The sequence below is a fragment of the Ahaetulla prasina genome, chromosome 4 (assembly GCF_028640845.1).
Source record: "Ahaetulla prasina isolate Xishuangbanna chromosome 4, ASM2864084v1, whole genome shotgun sequence".
Taxonomy (NCBI): Eukaryota; Metazoa; Chordata; class Lepidosauria; order Squamata; family Colubridae; genus Ahaetulla; species Ahaetulla prasina.
Window position 1 is genome coordinate 17482582 of NC_080542.1, and position 12676 is coordinate 17495257.

Here is a 12676-nt window from a genome sequence, read left to right on the forward strand (position 1 = left end):
CTGCAGAGCTTGCTGGTATTCCTCAGTCATATCCCTCTCCTTTTGCAGCTGAATTGAATACGATTGCTCCCATCATCTCCAACTTTTTCCTCTGCTCGTACGCCCTGATCAACTTCAGCTGTTTCCATGCCACCATCACCAATTCCCCAGGTAAGATGGGATGGGTACTTTGAGACTTTGGGGAAAAGGTGCCAAGAACAGCAACTAAGACGATTAAAGGCCTGCAGACAAAAACATATGAAGAAGAACAGTTGTGGGATTTGGGGTTTGTTGGTCTCGAAAAAAGGAGGACTAGGAAGGATACGATAGCAGTACAGGTAGTCCTCGACTTACAAGACTTCGCTTAATGACCGTTTGAAGTTACTATGGCACTGAGAAAGGTTACACAGGACCATGTTTCATACTTACAACCATTGCTGCATCCCCATGGTCATGCGATTTACATTTGAATGCTTGGCAATTGACTCACAGTTTTATGATGGTTGTAATGTCCCAAGGGACATGGATTCACCTTTTGCGATGTTTTGAAAAGCAAAGTCAATGGGGAAACCGGATTCACTTAACAACCATATTATTCATTTAACAGTTGCAGTGATTCACTTAACGAATGTGGCAAGAAAAGTCATACACGCACACACATGTACTGTATAAAAGTTAGTAGTCATTGGAGAGAAATCTGAAAAGGGTACATTGTATTACGTTGCAAGTTGTAATATGCTACATATTAAGAATATAATACTGTGTATTATATATTATATATGCTCATATATAGTGTATAGTCATGTATGCAGTGTATAATAGCAGCTTATGTGATGTATGCTGTATATGGCCAAAATTGTGGAAACCTTTTGGGAAAAGTGTATTTTTGAGGTTTGATGGCTAACAACACCACTTTTCTTTGGAGTTTCAAGATAATCATATTCCACTGCTAGAATGGCCTGGGAATAGCCCAGACCTTAACCCAGTTGAAAATCTATGGAGCCGATTAAATAAACTTGTTAGTCAGAAGTGACCCAGTAATAAAACCCAGTTAATAGAAGCAATCATTCAATCTTGATTTCACATTATAAGAGCTGCAGAAGTAAAAGACTTGGTTCACTCCATGGGAAGACATTGTAAGGCCGTAATTCATGCTAAAGGTTACTCAACTAAGTATTAACTCATGTGATAATTTTTGTATATCTCATTTTTTCTATGATGATAATTTTTATATATATATCATTTTTTCTACATGTTTCACTTTCTTCTTTATACTATAACTGCTATTCTAATAGCAAATCCTTCATAAAAGTTATTGCATTACATTATTGATTAAATTATCTTTCCATTGATATATAATTTTATGGTAAAAAGGTAAAGGTTCCCCTCCCACATACGTGCTAGTCGTTCCTGACTCTAGGGGGCGGTGCTCATCTCCGTTTCAAAGCCGAAGAGTCAGCACTGTCTGAAGATGTCTCCGTGGTCATGTGGCCGGCATGACTAAATGCCAAAGGCGCATGGAACACTGTTACCTTCCCACCAAAGGTGGTCCCTATTTTTTCTATTTGCATTTTTTACGTGCTTTCGAACTGCTAGGTTGGCAGAAGCTGGGACAAGTAATGGGAGCTCACTCCGTTACACGGCACTAGGGATTCGAACCGCTGAACCGCTTTAAGCTCAGCATCTTAGCCTCTGAACCACTGTGTCCTACTTTTGTGGTACCCAATTTTATGGTACTACTCCAAAAAAAAGTGGTGTTATTAGCTAGTTTTAGAAAATACAATTTTCCCAAAAAGTTTCCACAATTTTGACCTCTGCTGTATACTTTTTTTATTTTTTTGTTAAATTTTTACAGTTAAACAATTCTTATTCATCGCTTACACATTACTGTGACCATTTTTATATCCTCGTTAGTATTTACCTATGTTCTATAAATTTATACTAATTTTACATTCTATTTAGAGTTCTATCCCCTTCTTTTCTTCTATTTTCAATCCAATTGTACCATTTTTCCCATATTAGTAAAAATCCGAATCCATCCATCCTTTCAATTCAAGAGTCATTTTGCCCATTTCGGCGCAATCCAATACTTTCTAAATTATTATTATATTTCTATTGTACATGACCACATAACAGAAACTCTTGTAAGTTTCTAGCCTTGCATGGCCAACATTAAAAACATTAAATTTTTTGCATGACTAAAACTTTAGATTAAACTGGTGGGAGGGCTCTGGAGATGGATAAATGACATTCCCATCTCCATCTAGGCTGGAGGCCTTCCTTTCGCTACTTCAGCAAATGGACCGCGCTCTTTGGATCCATCATCTCTGTGGTCATCATGTTCCTGCTGACTTGGTGGGCAGCCCTCATTGTCGTTGGGGTCATCATTGTGAGCTTGGCCTACGTCACCTACAAGAAACCAGGTGAGGACACCTTGAAATTGAAGTTCCTAAAGTATGTATCGCCCACTCCCACATGATGTTCTCCAGAGTTGGAGAACTGTAATGCCTACCATACACAACCTGATGCCAAGATTTGTTTTGGGCGCCACGATGTAAAAAAAGATGTGGAGACTCTAGAACCGTGATGGCGAACCTTTGGCATGAGTGCCACAGGTGGCATGTATAGCCATATCGGTGGGCATGCGAGCTCAGCTCAACTCAGATGGTTTTCGGGCCTTCTGGGCCCACCAGGAGAGAAACAGGTTGTTTTCAGCCTCTGGAGGGCCTACAAGGCTGGGGGTGGAGAAGACCATTTTTGCCCTCCCCAGACTCCTAGAAAGGCTCTGGAGGCTGGCGACAGCAAAAACCTACCATGCCATCACGTGCCAGGAGCGGGGGAGCTGGGGGGGGTCACACGCGCATGCGTGGGGGCAGGGTGCATAGAATTATGTGAAAATGTCTGACAGAATATCTCATTTTTCTCTTCGCAATCCTCTATCCCTCCTTGTTCTTCACAGAGGTGAACTGGGGCTCCTCAGTCCAAGCTGGGACCTACAACATGGCTCTCTCGAATGCCATGAACCTGACCAATGTGGAAGACCATGTCAAGAATTTCCGGTGAGTGGCCAAGTGGAAGAGAAATGTCCTCCTTTTCTAGAGTAAACCTCACAAAGGGAGTAACGTTGCAAAGGTGCTTTGAATTGTGGTTAGGTGCTTTTTTTCAAGAGGCAACTGGGCTTTTTGGTTTGTTTTTGAAAAACGTGTCGCTTCTCATCCAAGAAGCTTCCTCAGCTCAGAGCTCAATGGCACTGAAAAAAAAAAGTGTTATGGCAGTTTTTATTTTTTTAAAAAATAATTTTTATTCAACTTTTAACTTTTAAAAACAAAGTAAAGAAAAATACAACGAAAAACAAAAACACATTAAAAAACACATAACAGACATAACATTACATCATATATTATTTTACAACTTGCCGTATCGACATAAATATATATTCTCTGTTCTTATTCAATCGATCCTCTACATGCTTATATTTACATTGGTATCTATTTACCAATCCGTCCTTATCCGGTTAACGCAATTCAGTGGTATACACTTCCTAATTTTAACTTAATTAGGTTAACATTCCAATTTATTATTTTGATTTCTTTTTTCTAACCAATCATATAATTTATTCCACACTTTGCAGTATTCCGACTGTTCCCTTTCCTTAATTTCTAGTGTCATCTTGTCCATTTCTGCACACTGTAAGATTTTTGGGATTATTATTATTATTATTATATTATTATTATTATATTATTATTATTATTATTATTATATCCTCTCCTGGAACTTTGTTTTGTTTCCATCCATATGCGACAGTGATCCTTGCTGCTGTTAATATATAAAGTATTAGGTTTTGCAAAGATTTGTCTATTTTAGGGTTAATTATTCCTAATAAATAGAGTTCCAGTTTAAATTCCATTTTTAGTTGGGTAATTCCCTCTAGCCAATTTTTAATTTTTTGCCAAAAATTTTTTATCTTAGGGCACATTCATCACATATGATAGTATGTGCCTAGCTTGTACCCACATTTCCAACAATTAGATGGTAAATTTGGGAACATTTTGGCCAATCTCACTGGCGCCAAATGCCATCTATGAAACATTTTATACAAATTTTCTTTCTTTCTTTCTTTCTTTCTTTATTGAATTTTTATACCGCCCTTCTCCCGAAGGACTCAGGGCGGTGTACAGGCTTTATAGGCCTTTATAGGCTACTGCCATTGTTAATTTATAATTTCTATCTCACAATTTGCCCCACTTTTCTAATTCTATATTATGCCCGCAGCTCAGAGCTCAATGGCGCTAGAAAAAAAAAAAGAATTATGACACTTTTTCACGCATACAACCGTAGCAGCATCCCCACGTGATCAAAACTCAGATGTTTGGCAAATGACTCGTTTTTTTTTGTTTTTTTTATTCAAAAAGTTTTACAAATTTTTCCCCTTTCCCCTCCTCTCCCTCCTTCACAACCCCTCCCCGACTTCCCGGAACGGGCACAAGGTATAGTTAAAAATAAAACAAACATATGCTAAAAAATTTTCATCCCAACTTAATTATACCCCTACAATCATCAATTCCTAACTTCCACCAAAAACAATCAAGAATAATACATCATAATCATTCAAAAACAGTCTGATAACTCTTAATCTGATATCTACGTTGAATATAGTCAGTCCATTTTTTCCATTCCTTTAAGTATCTTTCTTGCGTATTGTAGTTACACAGGCTGTATGAAATTCCATTCGTCACTTTCACTCCCTTTCAGGCGCCATCTTTAAGAGTCAATTAAAACAAAGAAAAAAAAGTTTCTCTTTTTTAAAAGGTAGAAGTCAGGAAATCAAAAATACTTGCAATCCAGTAATTGTTCGCTCGCACTCATTCCGTCTGCTTAAAGAGATCCATAAAGATAAGACAATTAGCAGAGATGGACACTTTCTTCTTTTCCTGCTTTTGCAGGCACGCACTGAAGTCGGAGCATGGCAGGAATATTTATGGGACCGTCGACCCTTCAGGGCTCTGCTTAATTAAAAACAAAGCCCCTGGGGAGGTCTACCAACACTTCCCTGCTGCTCTTATCTTTTCCCTTTCATCCAGGGAAAGAGATTAAAGCCGGCTTTTCTTGGCTTTACGATGTTCAGTACGGAGCCCCTTAATTAGGAGCTCAGCGAAGAGGTGGCGCCACCGGAAGTCGCAAATGACTCGTTTTTATGACAGCTGCAGGTCCTGGGGTCATATAATCACCTTTTGCAAACAAAGTCAATAAGGAAGCCCAATTCATTTAACAACCCTGTTAAATGAAGTAACAAGTGGTAATTCACTAACAGCAGGAGTGTCAAACTCGATTTCATGAGGGCCACATCAGGGTTGTATTTGACCTTGGAGGCCAGGGTGGGCATGGCCAGCTGGACACTCCTGTCGGGGGCACCTGTGGTGGCCTGAGCGCTCTGCCAGTGGAAACTGGCCCAAGCTCCATTTTCAGCTGTGTGGCCTCCTGCTGCCCTCTGCCAGCTAGTGGGGAGCTCTGTTTTCACTGACAGTGACAGGCTGATTGTTTCCAGTGTGGCTCCGCGGGCCAGATCTAAGCACCGAATCTGGGCCCCAGGCCTTGAGTTTGACACCTCTGACTTACAGGAACCACTGTGGCAAGAAAAGTCGTAAAATGGAGCAAAACTCACTTAACAAATGTCTCACTTGGTGACAGAAATGTTGGGTTCCACTGTGGTCATAAGCCGAGGACTACCTCTATAGTGTTTTGAGGAATATCCAAGCTATGCCAGTTGCTCCCTCCATATTAGCTGCCTAACTGAATTATATTCCCTAATGCGCCTGCACCAAGGACATGTAGCACATCTGCAGCTAGACTGAGTTAAAGGGAGCTTGTCCATCCCTGTTGCCCAGGTTATATTATCATTGATGAGAACATGATGGAAGAGAAGTAAACATATATGTACCGTAAAGTGTAAAGTAAAACTTCTATGGGGATATGGAAGTAGCCTCATAACTGGATGTACAATTCAGCTTTTCAGGCAATTGCAGATCTTCTAGGGCAGGGGTCTGCAAACTTGGCTCTTTTAAGACTTGTGGACTTCAACTTCTGGGAGTTGAAGTCCACAAGTCTTAAAAGAGCCAAGTTTGCAGACCCCTGTTCTAGGGAACTGGAGAACCCATTTTGTGGTGTGATACACATTTACTAACCATCTTGCGGTTGCTACCTTTCCCATCTGCAGGCCTCAGTGTTTGGTCCTCTCAGGTCCTCCCAACTTCCGACCAGCCCTGGTGGATTTTGTTGGTGCATTCACTAAAAACATCAGCCTCATGATATGTGGAAACGTGACCGAGGTTAGTGCACCTTGTTGGGGGACCAGCTATTTTTTGGGGGGAGGTCTAGGACAATTCATTGCGGCCATCTTGCCGAGGCCAACTCGTTGTAGGACAACTTGCCACAGGACCATTTCACGTGAGGTAACTCAGAGCGATAATAAATGTTATCTACCACTTCTACTACATTATTTTCATTTTGTCCATTTTCACAAAAGTGGAAATACCATACTTTTTGGAGTATAAGATGCACTCCTAAAAGAGGGTGGAAAAGTTGGTGGCTCTCATACACTGAATACAGCCATTTTTGGCCTCCCAAAACCCCGCCCCGCATGGCCCATTTTCTCCATTTTCTCCAAAAACAGGCCCATTTTTGCAAAAGTGGGATGTGCAGAGGGAGGCCTCCAGAGCGCTCCTGGGAGCCAGGGAGGGCAAAACTATTTTTTTTCCCCTTGTTTTTCTCTTTGAAATCTTGGTGTGTCTTATACTCCAGTGTGTCATATAGTCGGGAAAAATACGGTAATATTGAAGAAATAGTGGCGAGTAACATTGAGTTATCCCACATAGAATTTTCCTGTGGCAATTTGGCCATGGCGAGTTGGCTGCAGCGAGTTATCCCATTCCACTCCGTGGGGCAAGAATAAAGGGGTTGGGGGAGGCCTACTGCCCCTTTTAAGCCCCAAACACTTCTGTTTTTTCCCATCACCTGCAGGATTCCTCCTGTATTGAGGATTATGATGAGCAGCTCCAGTGGCTCGGCAAGCGGAAAATCCAAGCGTTCTACAACTTCATCACCCTTGGAGATTTACGTTCAGGAGCTAGAAGCCTTATGCAGGTATCACATTTGCAAAATCGACTGACATTTTGGGAGTGAAGGCCTCGTGTGATGTCTTTGCATTCATTGCCGGAGAAAAGAGCAAAAATTAGGGATGCTGACATAGAGATGGGTTGAAGCTGAAAGAATGACTCTTCAGTTTTGGTCCCAGGGTGCTTACTCATTCAAAGATGATAAATTTGGCCAGTGGTGAAATCCAATTTTTTTTACTTCTGGTTCTGTGGGCATGGTGTGGCTTGATGGGCATGGCTTGGTGGGCGTGGTAGGGCAAGGATACTGCAAAATCCCCATTCCCTCCCCACTTCTGGGGGGAGGAGATTGCAAAATCTCCATTCCTACCCCACTCTGGGGCCAGCCAGAGGAGGTATTTGCCGGTTCTCCTAACTACTCAAAATTTCCGCTACCGGTTCTTTGAACTGCTCAAAATTTCCACTACCGGTTCTCCAGAACCTGTCAGAACCTGCTGGATTTCACCCCTGGGTTTAGCCAAACAAAGACGATAGCAATGTGAGAGAATATTTGTAGCTCAGAGTTGAGCTACTGGGGTTCTTGGTGCTCTCTGAGTTGGATGGTTTTCTTGTAGACGTTTCATTACCAATGCACTGACGATGTTACCTAGTTTGGTAATGAAATGTCTGCAAGAAAACCACCCAGCTCGGAGACCACCAAGGACCCCAAAGAGGATAGCATAGATTCTAAGCTACTTGGTAATATTGGTATTCTGTATCAGCCGCTTTAAGACTGCTTGGAAATCTCCATTGGTGACCTGGAGATCCCATTCTGTTAGCCAAGATGATGAAGACAAAGTCTTCTATGTGTCTTTGGAAAGGGGTTATATTAGCTTAGAGAACCAACGTTAAAGTGGGAATACCCTTTATAATTTCTATAACACGCCTGACTCCAAACACATTAAAGTGATTAAAAACAATCATATAATAATAAAAAGCAATCACAGGACATTGCAACCATCATAAATATGAATTTTTGATGAATTTTGATTGTATGACCGCAGAGATGCTGCAAGTCATAGGCATGCTGCAAGGGTCATAAGTATGAAAATTGGCCATAAGTCACTTTTTTCAGCGCTGTTGCAACTTCAAACAATCACTAAATGAATGGTTGTGAGGGTTGCCTGTAATTCTCTAAATAATCTTTACACTTAATTGATTTATTTATTATATTTATATAGCCTTATCACTGAATGCTTTGACATTAAGAACAAGTTGAAAGCAACATTTCTGGCTCTAAATTCTAAGCCCGGATGGATGGATAGATGGGTGAATGGGTTGATGGATGGATTAATGGATGGTTGGACAGACAGATGGACTGATAGGCAGACAGACATGGTTATTAAAATATTTTTGAAATAGTGATCTCTAGTATTTAAAACATTACAAGACACACATACCCTTAGACTGTAATTTTGACACTATCCTGGCTGATTATGCTGGATGAGCCTAACCATGATGATTTCTAGGTATTAGTTTATGGTCAATGTATATAAACCAGGCCACCATAATTGTTCAACAGACTGTGGTTAAAATAAACAATGTTTAGCACAGTATATAAATGTGGATAGTATCTTTTCCCTTTGATAAAAAAACAAACTCACCAAACTTTCTCCTTGCAGGTCTCAGGTCTAGGACGTCTAAAACCCAACACCATAGTTCTCGGCTATAAAAATGATTGGCAGACCGACTCTCCCCTAAACCTGGAGAATTTTGTGGGCATAATACAGTAAGGACATCATCATGTTCCCAAGAAGAGTAAATTAAAAAGAGATGGGGTTAGGAATTAAGAAAACAGGGGATGGATAGAGGTGCAGTGGGTTTATGAAAGAATGGGTTTGGATATCTCCTAAGATATAGACATTGTAGAACTTTTACCCTTTAAACTTTATATATTCTTTTAGTATGTAAAACTGACCGGGTTTAAATCGGTTCCAGAGGAAAATCTGTGAAAGCCATAAATATATTGTTTTTTTGAGTTTGATAAGCCAGATGTCACTTAATGTCAAGAAAACTTTGGAATTTGGAAAGAATTGGATGAAGGATATTCCACAGCTGTTCGTAAAGCCAATTTGGTGTAGAGGTTAAGGCAGCAGGCTAGAAAGCAGGAGATTGTGAGTTCAAGTCCTGCCTTAGCCATGAAAACCCAGTTCTTCTCTATCAGCCCAACCTACCTCACAAGGTTGTCCTTGTTGTGGGGAAAATTGGAGGAGGAAAGTGTGTTGAATAAGTTTGTGACCTTGAGTTAATAAAAGAGGGATAAAATACATATTTGGGACAGTGAAAGCCAGGGTAGCCTGGCATGCTGTGGCCCATGAGGCCACAAGGAGTTGGATATAACTTAGCAAATGAAAAATAACGAATAATAAGTAGACTTCTCTTAGCTTATTCTGCTACATAAGGACAATGTATGAAAACTGGTTGATAATTATTCAAATTTTCTCATCCACCTCCATTCCTTTGCAGTGACTCCTTTGACCTCGGTACTGCGGTCTGCCTGCTTCGGATGAGAGATGGGTTGGACATGTCACGGGTGATGAAGGCCCAAGGTGAGTGAATCCCCCAAAAATGCACTTGGAAACAACGAACTTGCTTTAGTTCTGGAAAACAGAACAGGCTCCTGTGGAGATTTCCTTGAAAAAAGAATAACTACAGGTGATACTCGAATTACTACTACAACTGAGCCCAAAATTTACGTTTCTAAGCCAGACATTTGTTAAGTTAATGTTGCTCCATTTTATGACCCTTTTTTGCCACAGTTGTTAAGTGAATCACTGCAGTCGTTAAGTTAGTAACCTGGTTGTTAAGTGAATCTGGTTTCTCCATTGACTTTGTTCGCCAGAAGGTCGCAAAATAGAATAGAATCACAGAGTTGGAATTGACCTTAGAGGTCTTCAAGTCCAACCCCCTGCTTAGGCAGGTAACCTTATATCATTTCAGACAAATGGCTGCCCAATCTCTTCTTAAAAACTTCCAATGTTGGAGCATTCACAATTCCTGGAGGCAAGTTGTTCTAGTGATTAATAGTTTTGTCAGGAAATATCTCCTTTTCAAGGTTGCTTCTCTTCTTGATTAGCTTCCATCCATAGTTTCTTGTCTTGTGCTCGGATGCTTTGGAGAATAGTTTGACGCCCTCTTCTTTGTGGCAACGCCTGAGATATTGGAACACTGCTATCATGTCTCCCCTAGTCCTTCTTTTCATTAAAGATAAGAGAGCATAGCCCACAGTTGTATAGTAGGTGGAGCAAGAATGAAACCCTGGTATTTCAGGATATAAACTAGATAGTGGGAGATTTGTACTTTCAGACTTCCATGATTGTCTTAATGTAAGTCTTACAATACTTGAATTAGCTTATCTAGCCATATGACCCTGGGCAACCATCATAAATATGAGTCTGTTGCCAAGCATTTTGATTTTGATCACGTGACTCTAGAGATGCTGCAGTGTTTGTAAGTGTGAAAAGCGGTCATAAGTCAGTTGTAAGGTTGAACAGTCACTAAATGAACTGTTGTAAGTAGAGGACTGCCTGTAACATTTTGGAACAGTGTTTAATGCTGCTGTTTATATTTTAATTTCTCTTTGCTATTTATATTACTGAATTAGGTGGAAGGCAGGATATATATAGCTTATTGGTTGATTTATTTCTAAATAAATCAATAATAGAAGAAGGAAGGAGGATTATAAAGTAATAAAGGCAGTATAAAAACCTAATAAATAAATAAACACAGCTTGATTAATGGTTTTTTCCCTGTTTCCTGGGATAGTGAACCTGGGTTTTGAAGATACAGAAGCTGCATTGGGGAAGGAAAAGCAGAAACGTAAGTTGGCCTAAAATAAGAAATGTGTCCTGTTAGGATTGGTCTATTTTCAGACCGTTCAAAACTCACATCAAAAAAAAAGAAAAGAAAAGAGGACTGGAAGCTTGAATTTTTTATCTTCCTAATGTTTTCCCGCAAGTGCAGAGTCTGCTTTTTGGGGGAAATCAGTCAAAGATGCTCTGATTCCAACAAGAATTGACTAACAGATGTATTGTTTGATATTGTGAGCTACGTGTGACTGGCCTGAAGTCACCCAGCTGTCCTTCACGCCTAAGACAAGATTAGAACTCACCATCTCCTAGTTTCAAGCCTGGTGCTTTAATGCTAAGCTCCAGGTATCACTTAATGCTGGGAAAACTTTGGCGTTTGGAGAGAGTTGGATGAAGGATATTCCATAGCTGTTCATAAAGCCAGTTTGGTGTAGTCCAGGGGTGTCAAATTCGCGGCCCGTAGGCAGGATGTGCCACGCACTGGCCATATCCACCCACATGGTTTAGCAAAGGTCATGATATGTCATGTGATGACGTGACACCGTGAGTTTGATGCCCCTGGTCTATTGGTTAAGGCACCCGGCTAGAAAGTGGGAGACTGTGAGTTACGTGGAACATCTCTTTATGTTTATGTTTCACTACAGGTGGCGTGTTTAAAGTTGGTGTCGATGCCAGCTTGGAGACTGTGTTCCAGAGCAAGCAGAAGAAGAAAAATATTGATATCTATTGGTTGTTTGATGATGGTGGTACGCGAATTTCCCTGGAAATAATAATTCTTGTTTTTATTCCTATTGTTTATGGCCAAAGAATCCCCATCCAATAGCCTGGAAATACAGTCGGTACCATGATACTACAATAAAACTGCAACCTTTTTTTTTTTGTCCTTTCAAAACTGGAAGGACACATTTATAGCAAGTGTGCGCTTCTACAAATAGGGCAAAGTTCAGATACAGATGGGAAAGCCATAAAGAGAGGGTTTTTTTCAGTGGTGAAATCCAAATTTTTTAACTACCGGTTCTGTGAATATGGCTTGGTAGGCGTGGTGTGGCTTGGTGGGTGTGGCAGGGGAAGGATACTGCAAAATCCCCATTCCCTCCCCACTCCAGGGAAAGGATATTGCAAAATCTCTGTTCTCACCCCACTCCAGGGGAAGAATACTGCAAAATCTCTATTCCCACCCCACCCGGGGGCCAGCCAGCGGTGGTATTTGCCAGTTCTCTGAACTATTCAAAATTTCTGCTACAGGTTCTCCAGAACCTGTCAGAACCTGCTGGATTTCACCCCTGGTTTTTTTCATGGTTCTTTATGGTTCATTCATTGTCCTCTTATTACAAAAATTATTAACAGCGATAGATGTATAACGTATGAAATATTTAGCTATATGTAATTTCGTAACTGATAATGTGTAATCAAGTTGGTGTTAAACCAATTATCTCAGATAGATCTTCTCTAGATGAATGAATACAGGTAATCCCTGATTTATGACCACAATTGAGCCTAAAATTTACGTTACTAAGCGAGACATTTGTTTAAGTGAATTTTGCCCCATTTAACAACTTTGCTTGCCACAGTTGTTAAGTGAATCACTGCAGTTGTTAAGTGAATCTGGTTTCCCCATTGACTTTGCTTATTAGAATGCCTCAAAAGCTGATTACATGATCCCTGCAATCGTCATAAATATGAACCAGTGGCAAAGCATCAAAATTTTGATCATGTGACCATGGGGATGTTGCATTTATA

General features: G+C 40.5%; 2 protein-coding genes across 9 annotated transcripts in view; one reads left to right on the plus strand and one right to left on the minus strand.

The window, feature by feature from the left end:
• The window catches only part of LOC131197028 (solute carrier family 12 member 3-like), a 70768-nt gene that overhangs the window by 46994 nt on the left and 11098 nt on the right, over positions 1-12676 (plus strand). For all 6 annotated transcript variants that reach the window (XR_009154864.1, XM_058180614.1, XM_058180611.1 and 3 more), the window contains 9 exons: positions 49-150; positions 2247-2402; positions 2939-3038; positions 6194-6305; positions 6997-7119; positions 8750-8856; positions 9594-9676; positions 10893-10946; positions 11581-11682. Coding sequence is in view for 5 of the 6 variants with exons in the window: in XM_058180614.1 (XP_058036597.1) it covers positions 49-150; positions 2247-2402; positions 2939-3038; positions 6194-6305; positions 6997-7119; positions 8750-8856; positions 9594-9676; positions 10893-10946; positions 11581-11682 (939 nt within the window). In the remaining variant the exon portion in view is untranslated. The remainder of the gene's footprint in view (positions 1-48; positions 151-2246; positions 2403-2938; positions 3039-6193; positions 6306-6996; positions 7120-8749; positions 8857-9593; positions 9677-10892; positions 10947-11580; positions 11683-12676) is intronic.
• The window catches only part of OSGEP (O-sialoglycoprotein endopeptidase), a 52058-nt gene that overhangs the window by 3939 nt on the left and 35443 nt on the right, over positions 1-12676 (minus strand). Inside the window, exon 13 of one of the 3 annotated variants that reach the window (XR_009154867.1) lies at positions 95-221. The exons of 1 other annotated variant lie outside the window; for it this stretch is intronic. The gene's annotated coding sequence lies outside the window, so the exon portion shown is untranslated. Of the gene's footprint in view, positions 1-94; positions 222-4448; positions 4739-12676 lie in introns of those variants that run through there. One more of the 3 variants, XR_009154866.1, reaches the window with a different exon arrangement.